Raw genomic sequence first — 17632 nt, forward strand, 5'->3', positions numbered from 1 at the left:
TCCAGCAGCATGTTACTTGTGGAGTCTGTGTACTGTTAAGAACGGCCAGCTGCAGTGCAAGTTTTGCCAACCAGTTGCGACTGTGGAGGCGACATTCCGGGAGCGTCGCTGCACACCTCTAGCCACGGCGTGACTAAGTCGACTGTGTGTGAACAACAATACGTGCGTCCTCGACTCTCCGTCGCTGGAGCCGAGTTTGACGAAGTCGCCATGGTAACTAAACGGGCTCGGCGGACCAACTATTGTTACTGAGCCGCGGGAACGTCTACTGACACCCCTTCCCACGCGCCGACCAAGACGCCAGACACTGGGCGGCCGTCGGGTGCGCTGAAGTTCGGGGAATAAATGCCCCTACGGTGCCGGGTCGTCTCCCCTACGGTGCCTGGTCAACTCGCCTACGGTGCTTGGACGGCCGTTTCCGTCACCTGGGTATCGGGGTAGGACCGAGTGTTTAAAAACCGCTGTTGTGCGGCTGCTCAGGACTCTCTCTCTCAAGCAGTCATGTTAGACTGATGTACTTTCTCAAACAGTCATGTTAGACTGATTTAAATACTGTAAATAAACCCATATATTCCTCGTTCTCGATGAGAAGCAGTCCTTCCCTTCATCAACGTCCTCAGGGTGGATAAGTTGGACGACGGCATGGTTGGACGATGGCATAGTTGGACGATGGCATAGAAGGTAGCTACCTTCTAATCCATGCCCGACTCCAGATCACGAGCGATAGGACTGAACCCCCAATCATAACAGTACCCATCCATACCTTCAACATGCGCATTCATGTCTCCTAATACAATTATCTCACATCATTTTCCTAGCTCATTGATGTCCGCTGCTATAGAGTCCAACATGTTTTTGTTTTCCTCTTTAGCATTTGATCCTGTCCAAAGGTATACAAAGCCTAGAAATGTTTTCGCCCCTGCTACTTTTCCTTTTAGCCATAAATGCTCCTTGCATTCCTGTTTGACCCTTTGCCAATTTGTATTTTTATGAATGAGTGCTCCAATTCCTCCGCTTTTTCTAATATAATAATATATGGGGTTTTACGTGCCAAAACCACTTTCTGATTATGAGGCACGCCGTAGTGGGGGACTCCGGAAATTTCGACCACCCGGGGTTCTTTAACGTGCACCTAAATCTAAGTGCACGGGTGTTTTCGCATTTCGCCCCCATCGAAATGCGGCCGCCGTGGCCGGGATTCGATCCCGCGACCTCGTGCTCAGCAGCCTAACACCATAGCCACTGAGCAACCGCGGCGGGTTCCGCTTTTTCTGCTATCCTGCACTCTGTTGCAGTGTTCCCATGCATACTCAGGGTTACAGGGTGGTTGTTCCATGTCCCTAAGATGTGTATCTACAAACCAATAAACCATTAAGTTCTCCTGCCTTAGTTGTTCTTCGATTTGCTCCCATTTTAGCCTATTTCTGCGCGGATGCGCGGAAGCAAGCGCCATCTGGATGGTGGTGTTGCAACGAACCGAGCGCAGCGCGCCGGTCTATGAATGGTAGAAAGGCTGGAAATGTGTGTTTTACGATCGAGTTTCCGCGTAACAGAATTAAGTTTTCTGGTATATTCAAATTACACTACGACGCTATCACGTCTGTCGGTTGTGTTTAGGTTGTACTGCGCGATTTTTTCTGGCGCAGCAACGCTTCTGCGCCACGCGGAGTGCCTGCGCGGTTGTAGTGGTTGTGGTTCGGAATGATTTTTCGCTAAGCGAAGTCCGACGCCGGATGTTACATTAGCGCGTTAAAACCACTGGAAACGCCCTGTGCTACTCCTTCCATTTACGCGTATGTTCGCCCCCATCGCCTGCATCACATGCCATTGCTCACTGCTTTCGTTGCTGCCCATGCTGCTGCCGTTGGCGGCGCGGAGGACGGCAGCCTTGGTGCCGCGGATTTCTTCCGGTATGTCCTCCAAGATTGCGCGCGCTGGCAGGTTATGATCCAGCGGCTCCGCCCGTCCCATCGCGCGGTCTGCCTTCTACAGCAGCCTCCGCAGCCGGTAGAGCAGGCGCGAACTTTCTGCTGGGGAGCGTGCTGTATGAGATGAGGCGGCCGAAGCAAAACGTGCCAGCGCGCGCAATCTCGAAGGCCATGCTCCCGGTGGCGTTTGCAGCGGCCTGCGGACTTCTGCTGGCCACAATTTCTCCATATGCTTACGAGGTGCGTCGCTCGGCACGTGCGTTTGTGCATGAAACCAAGCCCACTGAACGTGACTGCCTTTGCTGCTTTGCAACACTAAAGCGGTTTTACCAGTATTACGTGTGCTGCTACAGTCGCACGTCGATTCCTAAGAAATAGCGCAGGGGCTGGGGATAAAATCGGGCAAGCTTTGCGGCACTGGCCCACTGAAGACTACGAGAATCGAAAGCGTGAGGTAGCCTTTACTCATGACTTAACTCTTGCTTCTTTTACTACGTGAACATACCCGGGCTTGCTTCAAGACTAGTTGTTTTCATTCTTGATTTCTTTCACGGGGGTGTTGATCGCCAGAGGCGAAGTGACTGATTGTATGCGCGCTGATCAGTTTCGCTTGAAAGCGGGCTAGCACCACTACATTTCCTGTATCCTGACGGCTGGCTCACCGCTAGCGCCGAGTGCCCGCGTTCTAGTTCACTGAACCAACCTCATTGTTTATGCGGGAAGTGACACGATTCACAGTGCTACCTGTCCCATGCGGCATCGCGACTTTGCTTACAACTTCGCTCGCTATCTGCTATCCAGGCCTTTGTCGGGTACTATCAACATCGGTACTACTACAGTGATCCGGAGGCAATGACAACCGAGCTGTTTGAAGAGTTTTGGCAGTGGAGGCTGAAGGATAGCCCCGAGTTAGCCACCATGGTCGGCTTTCACGGTTACGACCACCTGTTGGAGTCATACTCGATCAAGTCGTTTCAAGACAGGAAAGTGAGTGTCGCTTTCTTCTTCTTCTTTTTTTTTTTTTTTCGCTTCCTGGCAGTGCGTCTATATGTACTTTGTCGGTTGGTTCACCGATCTCCGATCTGAGCTGCAAGAACTGCCACTGAAGGGGAAGAAGAAAGGTGTATTACAGTCTTGATCTGAACAATTTGAACGTGACTGAACGATTTGTCAATTTGTTCAGAAGCAATACCTTGCGACATCTCTCAGCCAAGTAAGCCACATTCAACATCCCGGTTTATACAAAAGCGAGTTCTCCCACTCGCAGAAGGAATGTGAATTTAGGCAGAATTGCTGTTTTTAACAGCTATGCACAAAACAATAATGGCACGGAAAGGTTAAATAAGCAAAACAAGCAGTTGTCTTCCGTGCAACTCTGTTCTCTAGCTGTGTGTATTATGTTGAAAGCCATGATAGCTCAGTATGGTGAAGCATTGCTCAGCAGCAATGCTGTACTGCTGCTGAGCACAAGGTTGCGGGTTGAATTTCTGGCTGTGGCCGCGACATTCTGTTGGAGGCAGAATAGAAAATTGTTTGCGTAGCATACTTTGGATGCATGTTAAAGAACCCCAGGTGCTCGAAATTAATCATAAATTCCCCACCACAAGATTCTTCATAGCTTGTGTGTAGGCTTGACACATTAAACCACACAATTTTTCTTTAGGACCAAGATTTGTTTACAAAATGACCAGCAGCTTGCACTACTGAGCCGTTACTACATATTCATTTGTAGTGAAACAACCATTTTGACCTGAGGTCACTCTGCCCTTAGCAGCATCTTCCTTGATGGCTGTTCTGCACAAAATTGAACACCTTTCTTCTGTTTCCCTTTTTAGCTTGTGTATTTTTCTCATAACTGCACCAATTCAGTTGTGGGTCAGCATGCATGTGATTTAATAGAAAGCAGAGCAGATTTAATCTGCACCCAAGAGGTTCTATGTTCATGTATATATGATCTGTTTCAGGTTTTACAAGATGTGATCAAATGAAACCTATTAGTGTAAAGTCATGATGGCTGCTGCTCAAGAACCCAGATGATGAATGCATATCAAAGTACAAACAAGCAAGCATTTGTTCCGCATACATGCCCAGCTTGTGTATAGTACCATTGCACAGCTGGCGTGGCTTGGGAGCCACACAAGGTGGGCCGACAAGCCATAATTCATTTAAATGCAGAAATGTCTTGAATTGAGAACCATTGCAAACTGCTAAGAAGATCTGGTAAATTTTGCAGTGAAGCTATTAAGTGGTCCAGCATCACAGTGAAAAAAAAAAGCTTTGGAAAATGTATTACCTTTTTCACCACTATTTGGAACTTTGCAGCAACCGTAAATTCCTACCATTTGGTTATCAAACCTAGTTGGTATAGAATCCCAAGTGCTGATGAAATCACAACTTCAATTCCTCACATTGCTTTGTAGCCTACTTGGTGCATGTTACTCAAGTGGTCTGAGCTTAATTTTGATGACTTCTCAGTGACATTTGGCATGCATCAGTTATTCCACTTGCTCACAGGAGCTATTATTGCAAAACCTTTATTGTAAACATTGAACACTGCCTTTGATTATTGAGAGATATTCAAATTAGAACTCAGTACCTGACTCACGTTAGGTAATACTAGGCTCAGCATTTGAAATGTGCTAGCCACTGACCTATATTTATGTGTTCAACAAGAGAACATCACAGTCAAAATAACTGCATGATAATGCCTTACATAATGCCACAAATGGTAAAATAGGAATTAGCCTAAGGTGTGCGAGATATTTGCACTGCTAAAGATGGAACACTATATGAAATAAACAGCATGGGCACTGAGTATCAACTTGTTTACTAAAACAGAATAGGGCAGTACAGTGCAATAGCACTGTTGGGAGTGACAACAGTTCTTTGTGAAAGAGCACTTTCCAGACTCCAAGCTTGTCCTATCACTGCATGCTGTTCCTTGCTGCATGCGACAAGTGGGGCAGCTGTCCTTTCTCACACCATATTCAAAACTGAACCAGTATATCACGTGCAACCTAGCACAAAAGTTAGTGGTGAGATAGTGACCCCGTAAAGAAAGTGCTGTTTAAGATAGTGTGGTGAATAGAAGTTTTAGAAAGCAGAAAACTATCGATAATTTTTTTACTCACCTTGGTATATCAGCACAGAAAGAAATGTTTCTGGGTTTCACATGCAAATTTGAGATGTACTAGAAAGCTGATAATAGAGCAAAATCATTGTGGACATACACTTAATTTGTTTGACAGTTTTTGTATGCATACAATTTGATTGGACTGGTGCTACATAGCGCTGAAACCACTTGGCAAAAACAGCAGTGCCACCTTATCCTTCCTATGTCACAGTCTGTCTTATGACTGTACATTCATGTCCTGCAGAAATCTAAAAAACGAGGCAGCTGCGAACACTTCCCACATTATTTTTCTAATGATACCGGTGCAGTAAAAGAAAGAAATTAACTACATATGCATTATTGCAAAGTAACATGGTAAAAGAAATGGTTGTATATGTAGTTTTAAAAAAAAAAACTGTGTCTGCTTTCCAGAGAAAAAGCTTCATGGTTTCAATCTTGGATGTTTTAAAACAAAGCTTTCTTTGCCTCTTCCTTTGACTTTCCCGCACCGCGTTGGTCGGGGGGTGGTTTAGGGCATGTGTATACATGAAAGGAGCACGGCAGAAAGGAAAGGTGATGCGAGAGACTCTTGGACCTCACCGCGCCAAATGTGGACAATGCCTTCTGGCACTCCTTGGGTGTCGCCACATTAGCCTCTTGGCAGCTGTAATTATCTATGACCCCCTCAAAACTATTGCGGAAACTCCAGCGTTTCCCTTTCTACTAACGTGCGAGTCCAGAGGGTACATAGAACTGTAGAGAGGAGCGAGGAGAAGAGACAGTTCCCATACGAGGGGAAGGGCAGAGGTGACCTGAGAAGGCAAGGAAACCCTACTGCTATATGACAGCGGTTGCAGGAAAATTGTATAAGCTTAAGTTTAAGGTACGGTACAGTATGTTCCTGCTATTTCTGAAAAATTACCACCATGCAAATATGTCGAGTGGACAAATTACGCTGGGTGTGCATAAGCAGGGCCACATTAATTAAAGCACACGGCAGGGTCTAGACAGCACTACGAAAGCGGTCGACCATCAAATCAACACTTCTGTGCCCGCCACGGTAGCTTTGTGGCTATAGCATTGCTAGAGGTTGCGGATCGTTTCCGACCGCGGCAGCCGCATTTCAACGGGGGCGAAATAGAAAACGCATGTGCACTTCGATTTTGGGAGACGTTAAAGAACATCACGGTGTCAAAATTATGAGGCATGCCACTACGGCATGCCTCATGATCTGATTGTGGTTTTGGCATGTACAGCCCCATCATTCAATTCAAGTTTAATACTTTTGCCACGATGCGATGTGCCATGTGAGGCAGTGACAATGCTCAACCCGCTCAGAGGTTATGAAATATGGCGCACAACAGCACCTCAAGCAAGCACCTCTCCCCATGGGTTCTGTGTACTACGCTGACAAACAGCAGTGTTGCATGCAAGGTAACGTTTAATATCAACTCACCACTCTCATGTTAGACTAAATGTTGAGGAAATTAAGCTTTCACCATCAATATTGGTGCTAATTATCGTCAATCAAAGCAACCAGCACAGAAAGCTTCTCTTACATCGATTCCCACAGTGCGCGGTATCTGCATGTTTTTAAGTAGCTTGGTTTAGCTGTTTAGCACACAATTGAAGCAGCTGCCAGTAAACCAGAACAATAATTTTTGGATGAAAGAATGCACATTGCAGGTTAAGCAATGGTAATTTTATGAAGAGGAGTGGATATAGTCAGTGAAATACTTCCTGTAACTGTATTGAAATAATATTGAATTTTGAAGTGCACAACACAGGACAAGGACAAAACAAGATTACGTACACAGCACTGCCTGCATCCTCTTCTTCATCTCTTTGTCATGATCAGCCGACACGCTTAAATTCTGATGGGATAATCCTGTCATTTTTAGGTGCTGCAATAGACAAAGCATTAATTAAGATGGTGCTTTAAGTAAAGAAGTGCAACTGTGTGGCTGTATTGCTGAGTACTGCCAAAATTATTTAGCTTCATCGATGGTAAATTTTGTAATCAAGAAAGATTTTGCATCTTCAGTGCCATCAGAAACAAAAAAATCTTAAAGAAAAGGTCAGTTTACTGTGTTACTGGCCAAAAATGGCCACTTCCGTTGCTTGTTTCAACGTTGTGTAGATTTTAAAGGTAATTTATTCCAAAGTTGCAGTTGTCTAACAGGTACTTTTATTGTGCAGGAGAAAGTGCAGTATTTCCTCAGAAAGGCAGAAGAGCTGCCCAAGTTGGAGAACCAGTGGTCCATATCAAGCCTGAACATACTGATTGATGGGCTGGAGGGCTACCTTCGTGGTCTTGACACACATGGGTGCTGTAAATGCTTCTGTCTTCTTTTTTTCTGTGTATGTGTGTGTGTCTGTTCCTCTTTTTGATGTGCAAAACAAGTGTCCGATTACAATACTCCTTAATGTGAAGTTTGAGCACAGCTGTATTCATGTTTTCATTTCACAATATATTGAGGCAAAAAATTTGAGACCAAAATCACCGTACCAACTGGCAGCAGGCCAGTACTGTTAGCACCTTCGCAGAGGGAGAGGCAGTATGGGAATGCTGGCATGATGAGCGACATCAGAGCCAGCTATGGAATAAGACGACAACGAAGATGTGAGCAGGGGGACGAGTGCAAGGGGCAGTATGGGAACGCTGGAATGATGAGCAGCATCAGAGCCTCTGTGGAAGAAGACAACGACGAACACACAAGCAGTGGTACTAGAGAGGGACGGCAATGCTCAACCGAGGAATGGGCACCTAAGAGCTGCACTCTAAAAAGTCTTTAGCAGCAATTTTGTTGTGTTAAAATCTGTTCATGGCGTATCAGTTTGAAACCAAATGTTATCCTGCAGTATGCTTCCTCCTTGATCCTACATCAGCACATATTTCAGTACAGTTGATACTGAAAAAATTTAATGAAGATTGAAATAATGAATTATTAGATATAACAAAGGGAATCTAAGATTTGGTTGGTGGTGCTTTATTTCACCAATTTTTCACTGCTATAATAAAGCTGCAAAGGCAAGATTCGAGACAATATTGCTTCCAGCAACGCATATATTTTCTCATAGCTCAAAATGTGTATTCTAGTAGCAAAAATGCCAAACACTCGGCAAGCGCTGCTTCAAACAATACATTCTCATTGTGCTTGTACGTCATGGCCATTGATTTGGCTTGGCTGGCCCACAGGTAGCAATCCAGCTTCGTGTGATCCATATTAACAATTCAAAGTGTGTGTTTGTAATTTGGCATTGCTCACACGCAATGCATCAGCACGGCAAGTGACCAAGAAGCCATCAAAATGTACAAGAAATACTTTGCTGGCATGATGGAGGCATCGCACTTCTACATTTCTCTTGCATTGACCCAATTGCTGTTCCTAATTTTTTTTTTTGCCAGCATCAGCATGTATGCTTCTATAATCGGTACTGGATATACCACATTTGCATGATTTTACCGTGCCACCAATTGTAATGCGCAGTTATATTACTACCCAAATATATATAAAAAATAACTTGGTGCCTGTGGTATCGCGACCTACAGGCCAACGAAGAAGAGAGCCAACCAGCCATAACCCAACGAGTGATCCCCTTTATTTTCTGAGACCCAATTATATACATCGGAACAGCAGCGCCACAGTTATCCACAGGGTTTCCAGACAGGTTATTGAAACCAAAACTAACGACATAACATATTCCCCCCTTAAAAGTTTCAGTGGTTTAGTAAGCTGTTAGTGGGTTAGTACTGCAAGGTGCTTTGTACATTAACAACTCGCGCTCACGAGGGAAATATAAGGCAGTGAAAAATGGTGACTGGTCAACAACGAAGGAACATCATTTAACGCAAGTACACTCAGCAGCAACTACAAATTTTATATACAAAACCCATGAAAACTCCATTCTCTTCCTACAAAGAAAAAATTATCTCTACAAAAGGTTCAAAACAACATAAACTATACGAAAAGAACAAAAAAAAACTTATAGATTTGTCACACATAGTCTACATGACATTTTGGAGGTTGTCTTGCCCGTGGCGGTTGGACGCGAACAGGAGCCGGACCCGGTTGCAGTTCAGGGGGGTCCGAGTCGGGAGTATCCCGATCAGCCACAACAACAGGGAAAAGCTCACCTGCTTGTGGCAAAGGCACGTCTGGGTCGAAAGCAGCATGAGTGGCCCTGGTGACGGGAACCTTGGTGTGCTAGCCTCTTGCATGTTCCAGGTCTCCTCTGAACGCAGAGTACATGGACCTGAAGGGACTTTGGCAAGCTTGGATGCATTCCAGGTCCTGCCATCAACGAGGCGAAAAGAGGACTGTCCGTGCTGCTTCAGCACTTTTCGGGGACTGCCAAACGAGGAGTCTCCTTTGAAAGTCACAGAATGTTCCTCACCCAGACGAAGTCACCAACTGCGATGTTAGTCTTCTTCGCGGCTTGATGCAAATCTATCTGCTTCTTGCTGCTCTCTTGCTTGTGCTTCACCTGACAATACAGCTGACAGAGCTCGGTAGCTTGGTGCTTGAAGAAGGAAGACAATGGGTGTCCGATGACATCCAGGCATGTTCTCGGCAGACTTCTATGCAGCAACAGAGCCGGGGCAACTCCTGTGGTCGCATGTAGTGTGCACAGGTAGATGCTAAGGTATTCGATGACCACTGGGCAGAGTGGTCGATGTTCCAGCAAAGCTGTCTGCACGAACTTCTTGAAAACATGGTTAAATCGTTCTACAAGTCCATTCGCCTGGGGTTAGTACACCGAAGAGTGCGAGAGGCAAATGGCACGATCCTTCAGGAACTGGTTGAATTCCCGGGAACAAAACTGAGGCCCGTTGTCACACACAATCTCGTCGAGGTAGCCCTCTCGAGAAAATACTGAGAGCAGAAAGATTGCCACTGTGCGCGTTGACACCTCGCTGCAAAACTTTACTTCAGGCCACTTGGAAAAGTAGTCTATGAAGGTAATAACAAATCTGCAATCGTGCGGCGCTCTTTCCATGGGACCGACGATGTCTATGGCGACCTCCTGCCATGGACGCTCTGGCAGGTGCACAGGTTGCAGCGGAATTACTGCAATCTTGGCACTCTTGTCTGCAGCCTGGCAGACTAAGCCGTTGTGGATGGCAATTTCCACTTGCTAGTCCATGCCAGGCTACCAAAACTGCTCTCGTAGTCTTGCCATGGTGCAAACTATCCCAGGGTGGGCTTCGTGTGTGGTGGAAATGACCTGTGGGGTAAGGGAAGAAGGAACTACGAGCCATTCTCCATGCAAAATCAGGTCGTTGCCCACAGACAGTTCTTCACGCACTGCGAAGAATGGCTGAAGTTCACCCAGCATGGACTTGTGAGGAGCCAAGCTGATGCGACGTAAGCCTTGACTCGCTCCAAGGTAACATCTTCACACAGGGCCGGCTGGAACTGTTCTTTGGTGAGGCAGAGTGGACCAATGAGAGACATGACCTCTGCGTTGAACGAAGCATCTTGCTGCAAACAGACACTGGAAGGCGGGGCAGTGCATCCGCAACTTGATTCTCTCACCCCTTGCGGTATTCCATCATATAGTTGTAGCGCAGAAGACACTCTGACCAGCGTGCCATACAAAGGGGGCATCTTCCTGAGCCTTGAGACAACAGAAGAGAGACCAAGTCTTGGTGGTCCGTATGAAGTGTGAAGCGCCGTTCCTAGACGTATGTGGGCCAACGCTCAGAGGCCCAGATGCACGCAAGTGCTTCTCGTTCGCCAACTGCATACTTCCTCTCTTCTGGAGAGAGTGTGTGAGGTACGAAGGCGACTGTGCGTAGCTGGCGCCCATTCATTTGTTGAATAACGGCGCCAAGGCTGCAGTCAGAAGCATCCATGGAGACAACCACCGGAAGAGTGAGATAAAACGTATGAAGTACTTTGCGGGATGACAACAGGAACTTGACCTTTTGAAAACTAGCGTCGACGGCATCACTCCAGATGAAAGGTTGATTCTTCTGGAGCAGAGCGCACATCAGGTACACGACTCCAGCAAGGCAGGGAACAAACTTGGCATAGCACTCGACTAGACCGAGAAACGAATGCAAACCAGCGCCATCAGTGGGAGCGGGAGTGTTCAGAATAGAATTAACTTTCTCTGGCAGCGATGAAATACCTTCCAAGAAATACCTTCCGTCCAAGAAAGACAATTCCTCGATGCAAAAGGTGTACTTGGGATTGAGCTTAAGTCCAACTGCCTTTATGCGGTGCAGAACAGCAGTCAAGTTTGTTAGGTGCTCTTGTTCGGTCTTGCTGAACACAATGATATTGTCAATGTAAAACAGAACGCCAGAGCACCCTTTGAGAATCTGTGACATCAATCGCTGAAGGCTGCAGGGGCAGACACTAGCCCAAAGCGTACCCGCTTGAAACGGAGCAGTCTGTCATGAGTCACGAATGCAGTCAAGTAGTTCTTGGGATGCAGCAGAACCTAGTGGTAGGTGGATGCAAGATCCAACTTGAAGAAGGTAGTGGCACTGACGAGGCTATTCAGGAGCTCTTCAGTGTGAGGAAGTGGAAAGCTGTCAGCGATGACTGCTCTGTCAGGTTCCCGGAGGTCAACACAGAGTTGAATGCCACCGTCCTTCCTTACCACGATGATGGGGGACACCCATTCCAAGACATTAATGCACTCGATGATATCTAGTTCTTCCAACTGACAGAGCTCTTCCGAAACTTGAGGTCGGAATGTGAGTGGGAGGCGCCGAAGTTCCGCTGCCACAAGAGGCACCGCGAGTCGTATCTTGATCCAATGGACGAAACCTTCGGCGAGACCAAGGTCTGGCGTAAAGAGGGAGCCAAACTCACTAGACAGGGTCTTCGGAAGAGGGTTGGGTGGTGAAACTTGGCACGGGCCCGAGGGCTGGGCTACGTCAAGTGTCGCTGGCATGGTCAATGTTTCAAAGCAATGCAGAGACAACCCTTCAATGTGCACGTCAAAAGCCTTGATTGCATCAATTCCAAGGATGGATGTGCCTTAAGGTCCACCATAGAACCGTAGGTAGGCCGTGTGTCCCTTGAATGTGACTTCCGTGAAGAAGCAACCACATATGGAAATGGAGCACTTAGAGTAATCGATAAGCTTCACTCATGGAGCGGAAAGAAGTGACACGTCAACAAAATACTGCTGGAAAATGTTCTCTTCCAGGATGGAAACAGACGATCCAGAGTCAACAAGAAACTTCAAGGACTTGCCGGCGAAGAAAATGTCAACAAAAATGCCAGCTCGAGCAGGGCCAATCATGGTAAGAACGCTCAAACATTCAGCATCATCAGACGAGTCCTGCCAGTCGACTTCATGGACAGCAACGGTGGAATGACGCTGTCGCTTGTTACAGACTGGGTGGAAGTGCCCAAGGCGACCACAGTGAAAACAGTGCCGACCTTGTTCTGGACAGGTATGACGAGGGGCAATGCTGGTAGAAATCACAACGAAAACAGTCCAGTGACACCTTGTTCGAGTTGCGAGAGCACTCGGAGAAAGTAGACCGACAGAAAGATGAGCACGGCCACGTTGTACCCCCTGAACGCCGAACGCCTCGTGAAGTTACCTGCTGAATGTGCCGGGTGCAAGCTCGCGAACTTTCTGAGCAGCCTGCTCCAGTTGCTGTGCTAGAAGCATGGCGTGCGAAAAGGAGAGCGATAAACCTTCTAGCAGCAACTGTCCACGAAGGTGTTGTGACTTGATGCCTTCTAAGAACTGGTCGCGGAGGGAGTCGTCAAGGGCGATGAAAGAACACAAAGCAGCAAGCTCTCGTAAAGCGGCGATGTACTCTTGTACGTCCTCGCCTGGTTGCTGGGTACGGCGGTTGACGATGCCATGTTCCACGACAACATTGCTTGCCGAGGCACAATGCTGCGTTAACGCAGCGACGGCTTGGTTGTATGATGATGGGGCAGTGGGCGACTTTTTGGCCTCATCGGAAGCTGTCACGGTGGAAGCCGGTGGGGCGGTTTTGGAGACTTGGGATGGCAGAGTGAAGAAAATATGCTTACCTTCAATACCCAGGCTGTGTAACAAGAGGGCTTTGCATCGTTCGGGGTGAAAGGCAGATGCTCCGGATGCCAAAAGAAAGGTCTAAAACATGCGAAACCATTGCGGCAATGGAACCGGTGGGCAGCCCCTGTGCAGGCAAATATGGTGGCGGCGGAGCAAGGCTGGAGAAACTCATGACGTGGCCAGCGTGGCTGCAGAGGAGATAACGCCTTCAGAAAGAAAATTTGAACGAACTAGAACCCTCGTCACCAATGTGGTATCGCGGCCTACGGGCCGAGGAAAAAGAAAGGCAACCAGCCATAACCCAATGAATGACACCCTTTGTTTTTTTACACCCGATGACATCATGGGGACAACAATGCCACAGTCGTTCAGAGTTTCCATATGGGGTATCAAAACCAAAACTAACAACACGACAGTGCCGATTCTGCCACGCACATCAATTAACGAAACCTGAGTCGATGCATACCGTGTTGACATAATATTATGAAACATACAAAGGCACACAGACATGCACAACAGCAGAATCTTAGCAGCTAGTGGCTATCAGAGTCTGACAACACCTCCTTTTTGCTGTCTACTGGCCACAGAGAGTCATCAGTTCAATTGAATGCACCAGAAATGTCACATTTCTGGAGGCTAACGCAACCATCCTCTGTGCGAGGGTATTCCATGCACCATTGACCCACTTTGCGATGTCTCCGAGTGTCGCTTTCTTAAGACGGCTCGATGGCAGTGTGGCTAGCTACCTTGCATAGAGCTTTTTTTTTTTTTTTAAGAAACGGTTTCATTTTTTAGTTTGAGTAGAATTAGTTACAATTGTAACACGCCGGCCAATTTTAACACACCTTTTATTAAAGAAAAGTTAGAATCGTGCAAATACAGTAATTAAGCTATTGTTATTAGATGCACATACCTGACAACTCTCCCGAATAGTCATAAACTTAACGAATTAGGGATTCTTCTATGATTTTATGAATGTTTCGTCAAGTTTTACGAAAAATGAGTTCTCCTTGCGAAAATGTTTCTCTCGTCGGCCTCCAACCACACACAGCCTTGGAAGTCTTCTGATCATGAAAGAATGCTAACGGGTAACTCCAGACAAGTTTCTGGAACAGGGGAAATCAGCAACAACAATGTTGCTGAAAAAGCCATGGTGGTCTAAGGAACGATCTGTTGCTTGTCAGTATATGCTGTTTCACTTTTGCTGCTAAGGGTGTGTGTGCCTAAATGTAAATTATCATTAGTAAAGTCTGTATGTATCACACAAGAAGTGTGTGCTCTAAGCAAACATTTAAAAATATACACTTGCTATTTCCGCCCTCTGCTTCTGCTGTTACATCTGCTGAAGTTATTAATTTTGCACAAGCTGGCGTTTATGGATGACGCTTCATCATATTGAGGTTTGACTGTAGTATTTTGCACATTTCAAGACAGTGGCAAAATTGATTGTGGCATGTGTAAATGCAGGATACTCCAATATTTTTCAGTTCAGCTAACTTCCAACGTCAATGCAAATCATGGCCAAACTTCAGTGCATTATTCTTCAGACTTCTTAAATTAAGCTTTGCCATGCTTTGAAATGTTCTGAACATGTGACAACGTTAGTTTACAGCAATCAATGCCATACCGAAAATCGCATTGTGCTGTTAATTATTAGTTAACAGCACAATTTTCAGTTCATTTCTGTCATTAATCTTGAAATTTGTGTTGATCCTTTCCCAACAGCCACCTTTATCCAATCACCTTCATTGAAGGAGTCCATGTGGACATCTTCCAGACCATTGACTACATGGTGTTCAATTCTGTGGAGGACTTCAAGAAATTATTATCCAGATATGAGAAACTTCCGAAGCAGGTTGGCCACAGGCATTTGTACTTCTCTTTCAAATGTTTTGTTAACACAGTAGCTGCAGTACTGCCAGCAGCCAGAACTTATCGTGTTGAAGTTGCTGGTTTGTGCCATCCATGAGCAATGCAATTTACATTTACAAATATTATGCCAATTTTTTTTTATCAAGATACCTGCCCTGTACAGTCCAATTTAGTATTTATGGTTGGATCCACGGTGGAAGACTAGACAGGTGTCTCAACGGCGCTGTCTGTCTGCTGAGCGAGCTGACCACAGTTCTGTTCGGGCTTCCTCTCTTTGCCAGCAGGAGCGCTACAGTGTTGCGGGGTCATCTTTTTCTGTCGTCTCCTAGTGGCGTGAGGTCTCGCACTCGCGTATTTCACTGCAAAACGGCCTTATAACACACTATGTTACTTTTTCTGAGGCACTACTAGCTCTTGCCTATTCTGTATTACTGCTTCCCATGCTGTTCGCGAAGAAAAATTGAATACGCAACAAGAAACCACCTACCCTCTTTGATCTTAATCTGCAGTGCGGTCATCCATCATCGTACGTCTTAATGGCTGGCATGCATGCTAACTACAAACATCGCTGCACTCGGCAAGCTGTAATTTCTCGTCCTATGAGCACAACTTGAAGAACTTTGCACTTGCCGTTTTATTCCTCCAGTGCATGCATTTCAAAGAATCTGTGCAATTTAATAATTTTAGTGTATACTTGGGGGTTGGGTATGCTCTCTTTCTTAGTTTCTTAGTGAAAACAGAAAAGCACGAGTACAATGTTAATAACAATGAAAAGTGCAATTTGAAGAGCCAATTTGCCAGCGTGACCATGAATCACTCCGAAATTACTTTTATATGCTTCATCCCATGTGCGCTCGTGAAGCTGTATCGAAAAGCTCTGAAACTGTGGCCTATTAACCCCAGAAATTATTTATGTGTGGCTCCCCAGTAATCACAGGTCTCTACAGTGGACTTCCATGAGTTGCAAAGCACATGAAGTCTGGATAGGGCTACTAAGCTTAGATATTTAAGAGGATATACCTAAGCTTGCTTGCCAAAGGTTCGCCAGACACTTAGACTAGCACAAAGGCATATATGGGTTAATTTACTAGCGATCCTTTTACGTGCGCACATGTTTAAGAAGCCCTGCACACCGTGCCAGCTGCTGTGGTTGACCCCCCAATTATCCGTGCCATCTGCTGAGAGAGATATAAACCACGACCAAAAAAAATTGTCAGCGCAACAGCGTCGTTCTGACAGGTAGTCAATTCTTCCACCATGTTTGCACCCACAAAACCAAGAGCTCTATAAATTATTATCGTATCTAGAATGACTTTAGAAGCTGTCCTCTACGACTGTTTATGGACTTCTTTGACAGCAACGCTTTTTCTAACAATCTTGGCTGCTTGCAGCATTAAAACAGTGAGCTTTTAAAGACAGCTTGGTCCCATGACGATCCCCACAAACCTGTATGCTAGGATCTGTACAAAAACCTGCATTCTATAAATCAAACTGTGAAAAATGAGTACCTGGATTGTGTATATATCATTGAAGTGGAATGGCTAGATGGCCATTAAGTATACAGACACAATCTGGGGCCTATTTTCGGCTGCGCCATAGAGCTTTATACACAAATTACGAGAGAGAAACCTGGCACTAGTGTCTGCATGAACTTACACTCATGCAGACATGTGACTTGCAATAACATGACATAAGAAGCTAACAAACACTGACACCAAGGACAACGTAGGGGAAATTACGTGCGCTTAATAAATGAAATAAAGAAATGATAAATTAATGGAATCATGCGAAGGCTGTGTGATCGTTCCCCACCTACGGCAAGTTGTTTTGTCATCCACTTTCATTTCCATTAATTTATCGTTTCTTTATTTCATTTATTAAGCACAAGTAATTTCCTCTATGTTGTCCTTGTTGTCAATGTTTGTTGGCTTCTTATGCTATGACTAATAAAAATTGTGCCCTTTGGTTAACCTCCTTTCTTCTCATTTATTGTACTAACATGAGAATGACAAGTAGAAAAGAATATTTTTAGTGGCATGTCAGCTTCAGCTAGTCATTTTGGCTGTACAAGTCATGAAAAGAGTAAAAGGGGGCATACAGTGAATGCTTTAAAGGGGTCCTGAGCCACCTCTTGGGTTTGATGAAAAAGCACAGTCCGTGGATAGCAACAGCACAGCCAAATTTTGCAGTCGTGCACAGCATGTGGAGCTCACAAGTGGAGCACGAAGTCACTATTTTCTCAAACACTGTTTTCAAACGAGGCCTTCTCCTCACCTGTTTCAAAGCTGCTGGTGGCTTGCATATGTCGTCACATGCAAGATTCCCATAGACGGCTGCTATTGGCTGATAGCTGACGTCAGTCAAGAAGGATGTTTCGATTAGTGTGCTTTTTCCTACTGTTACTGTCTATGTTTATTGACACAGTTTAATAAACAAGCTGAAGCAAGCAAAGATTTCCATTTCGAAGATAAAAATTACGTAATTATTGTCTGCTCACGCTCGACCGCTTGCGTACGAACCAAACTTTGGCCACACTGCTTATTGGCGTCATAGCCACTGGATTTTGCTAATTGTAATTAGTTTTGAGCACTCGACTGGCCTGTAAACATGTGAAACATAAGGTCAGACCACACGTATGCTTGTCAGTGCACGCTCAGTCCTATCTAGACGCTTTGGCAGACATTGCTTCGTATGGAGC

General features: G+C 45.7%; 1 protein-coding gene across 2 annotated transcripts in view; it reads left to right on the forward strand.

Moving 5' to 3' along the window:
• The first annotated feature begins 1841 nt into the window (after positions 1–1841).
• LOC135912003 (uncharacterized) overlaps positions 1842–17632 on the forward strand; it is an 81430-nt gene continuing 65639 nt past the window's right edge. Inside the window, exons 1-4 of one of the 2 annotated variants that reach the window (XM_065444383.2) lie at positions 1842–2168; positions 2730–2915; positions 7240–7367; positions 14788–14917. In XM_065444383.2, coding sequence (XP_065300455.1) covers positions 2052–2168; positions 2730–2915; positions 7240–7367; positions 14788–14917 — 561 coding nt within the window. In that variant the 5' untranslated portion in view covers positions 1842–2051. The other variant, XM_065444384.1, reaches the window with a different exon arrangement.

The sequence above is a fragment of the Dermacentor albipictus genome, chromosome 1 (genome assembly GCF_038994185.2).
Source record: "Dermacentor albipictus isolate Rhodes 1998 colony chromosome 1, USDA_Dalb.pri_finalv2, whole genome shotgun sequence".
Lineage (NCBI taxonomy): Eukaryota > Metazoa > Arthropoda > Arachnida > Ixodida > Ixodidae > Dermacentor > Dermacentor albipictus.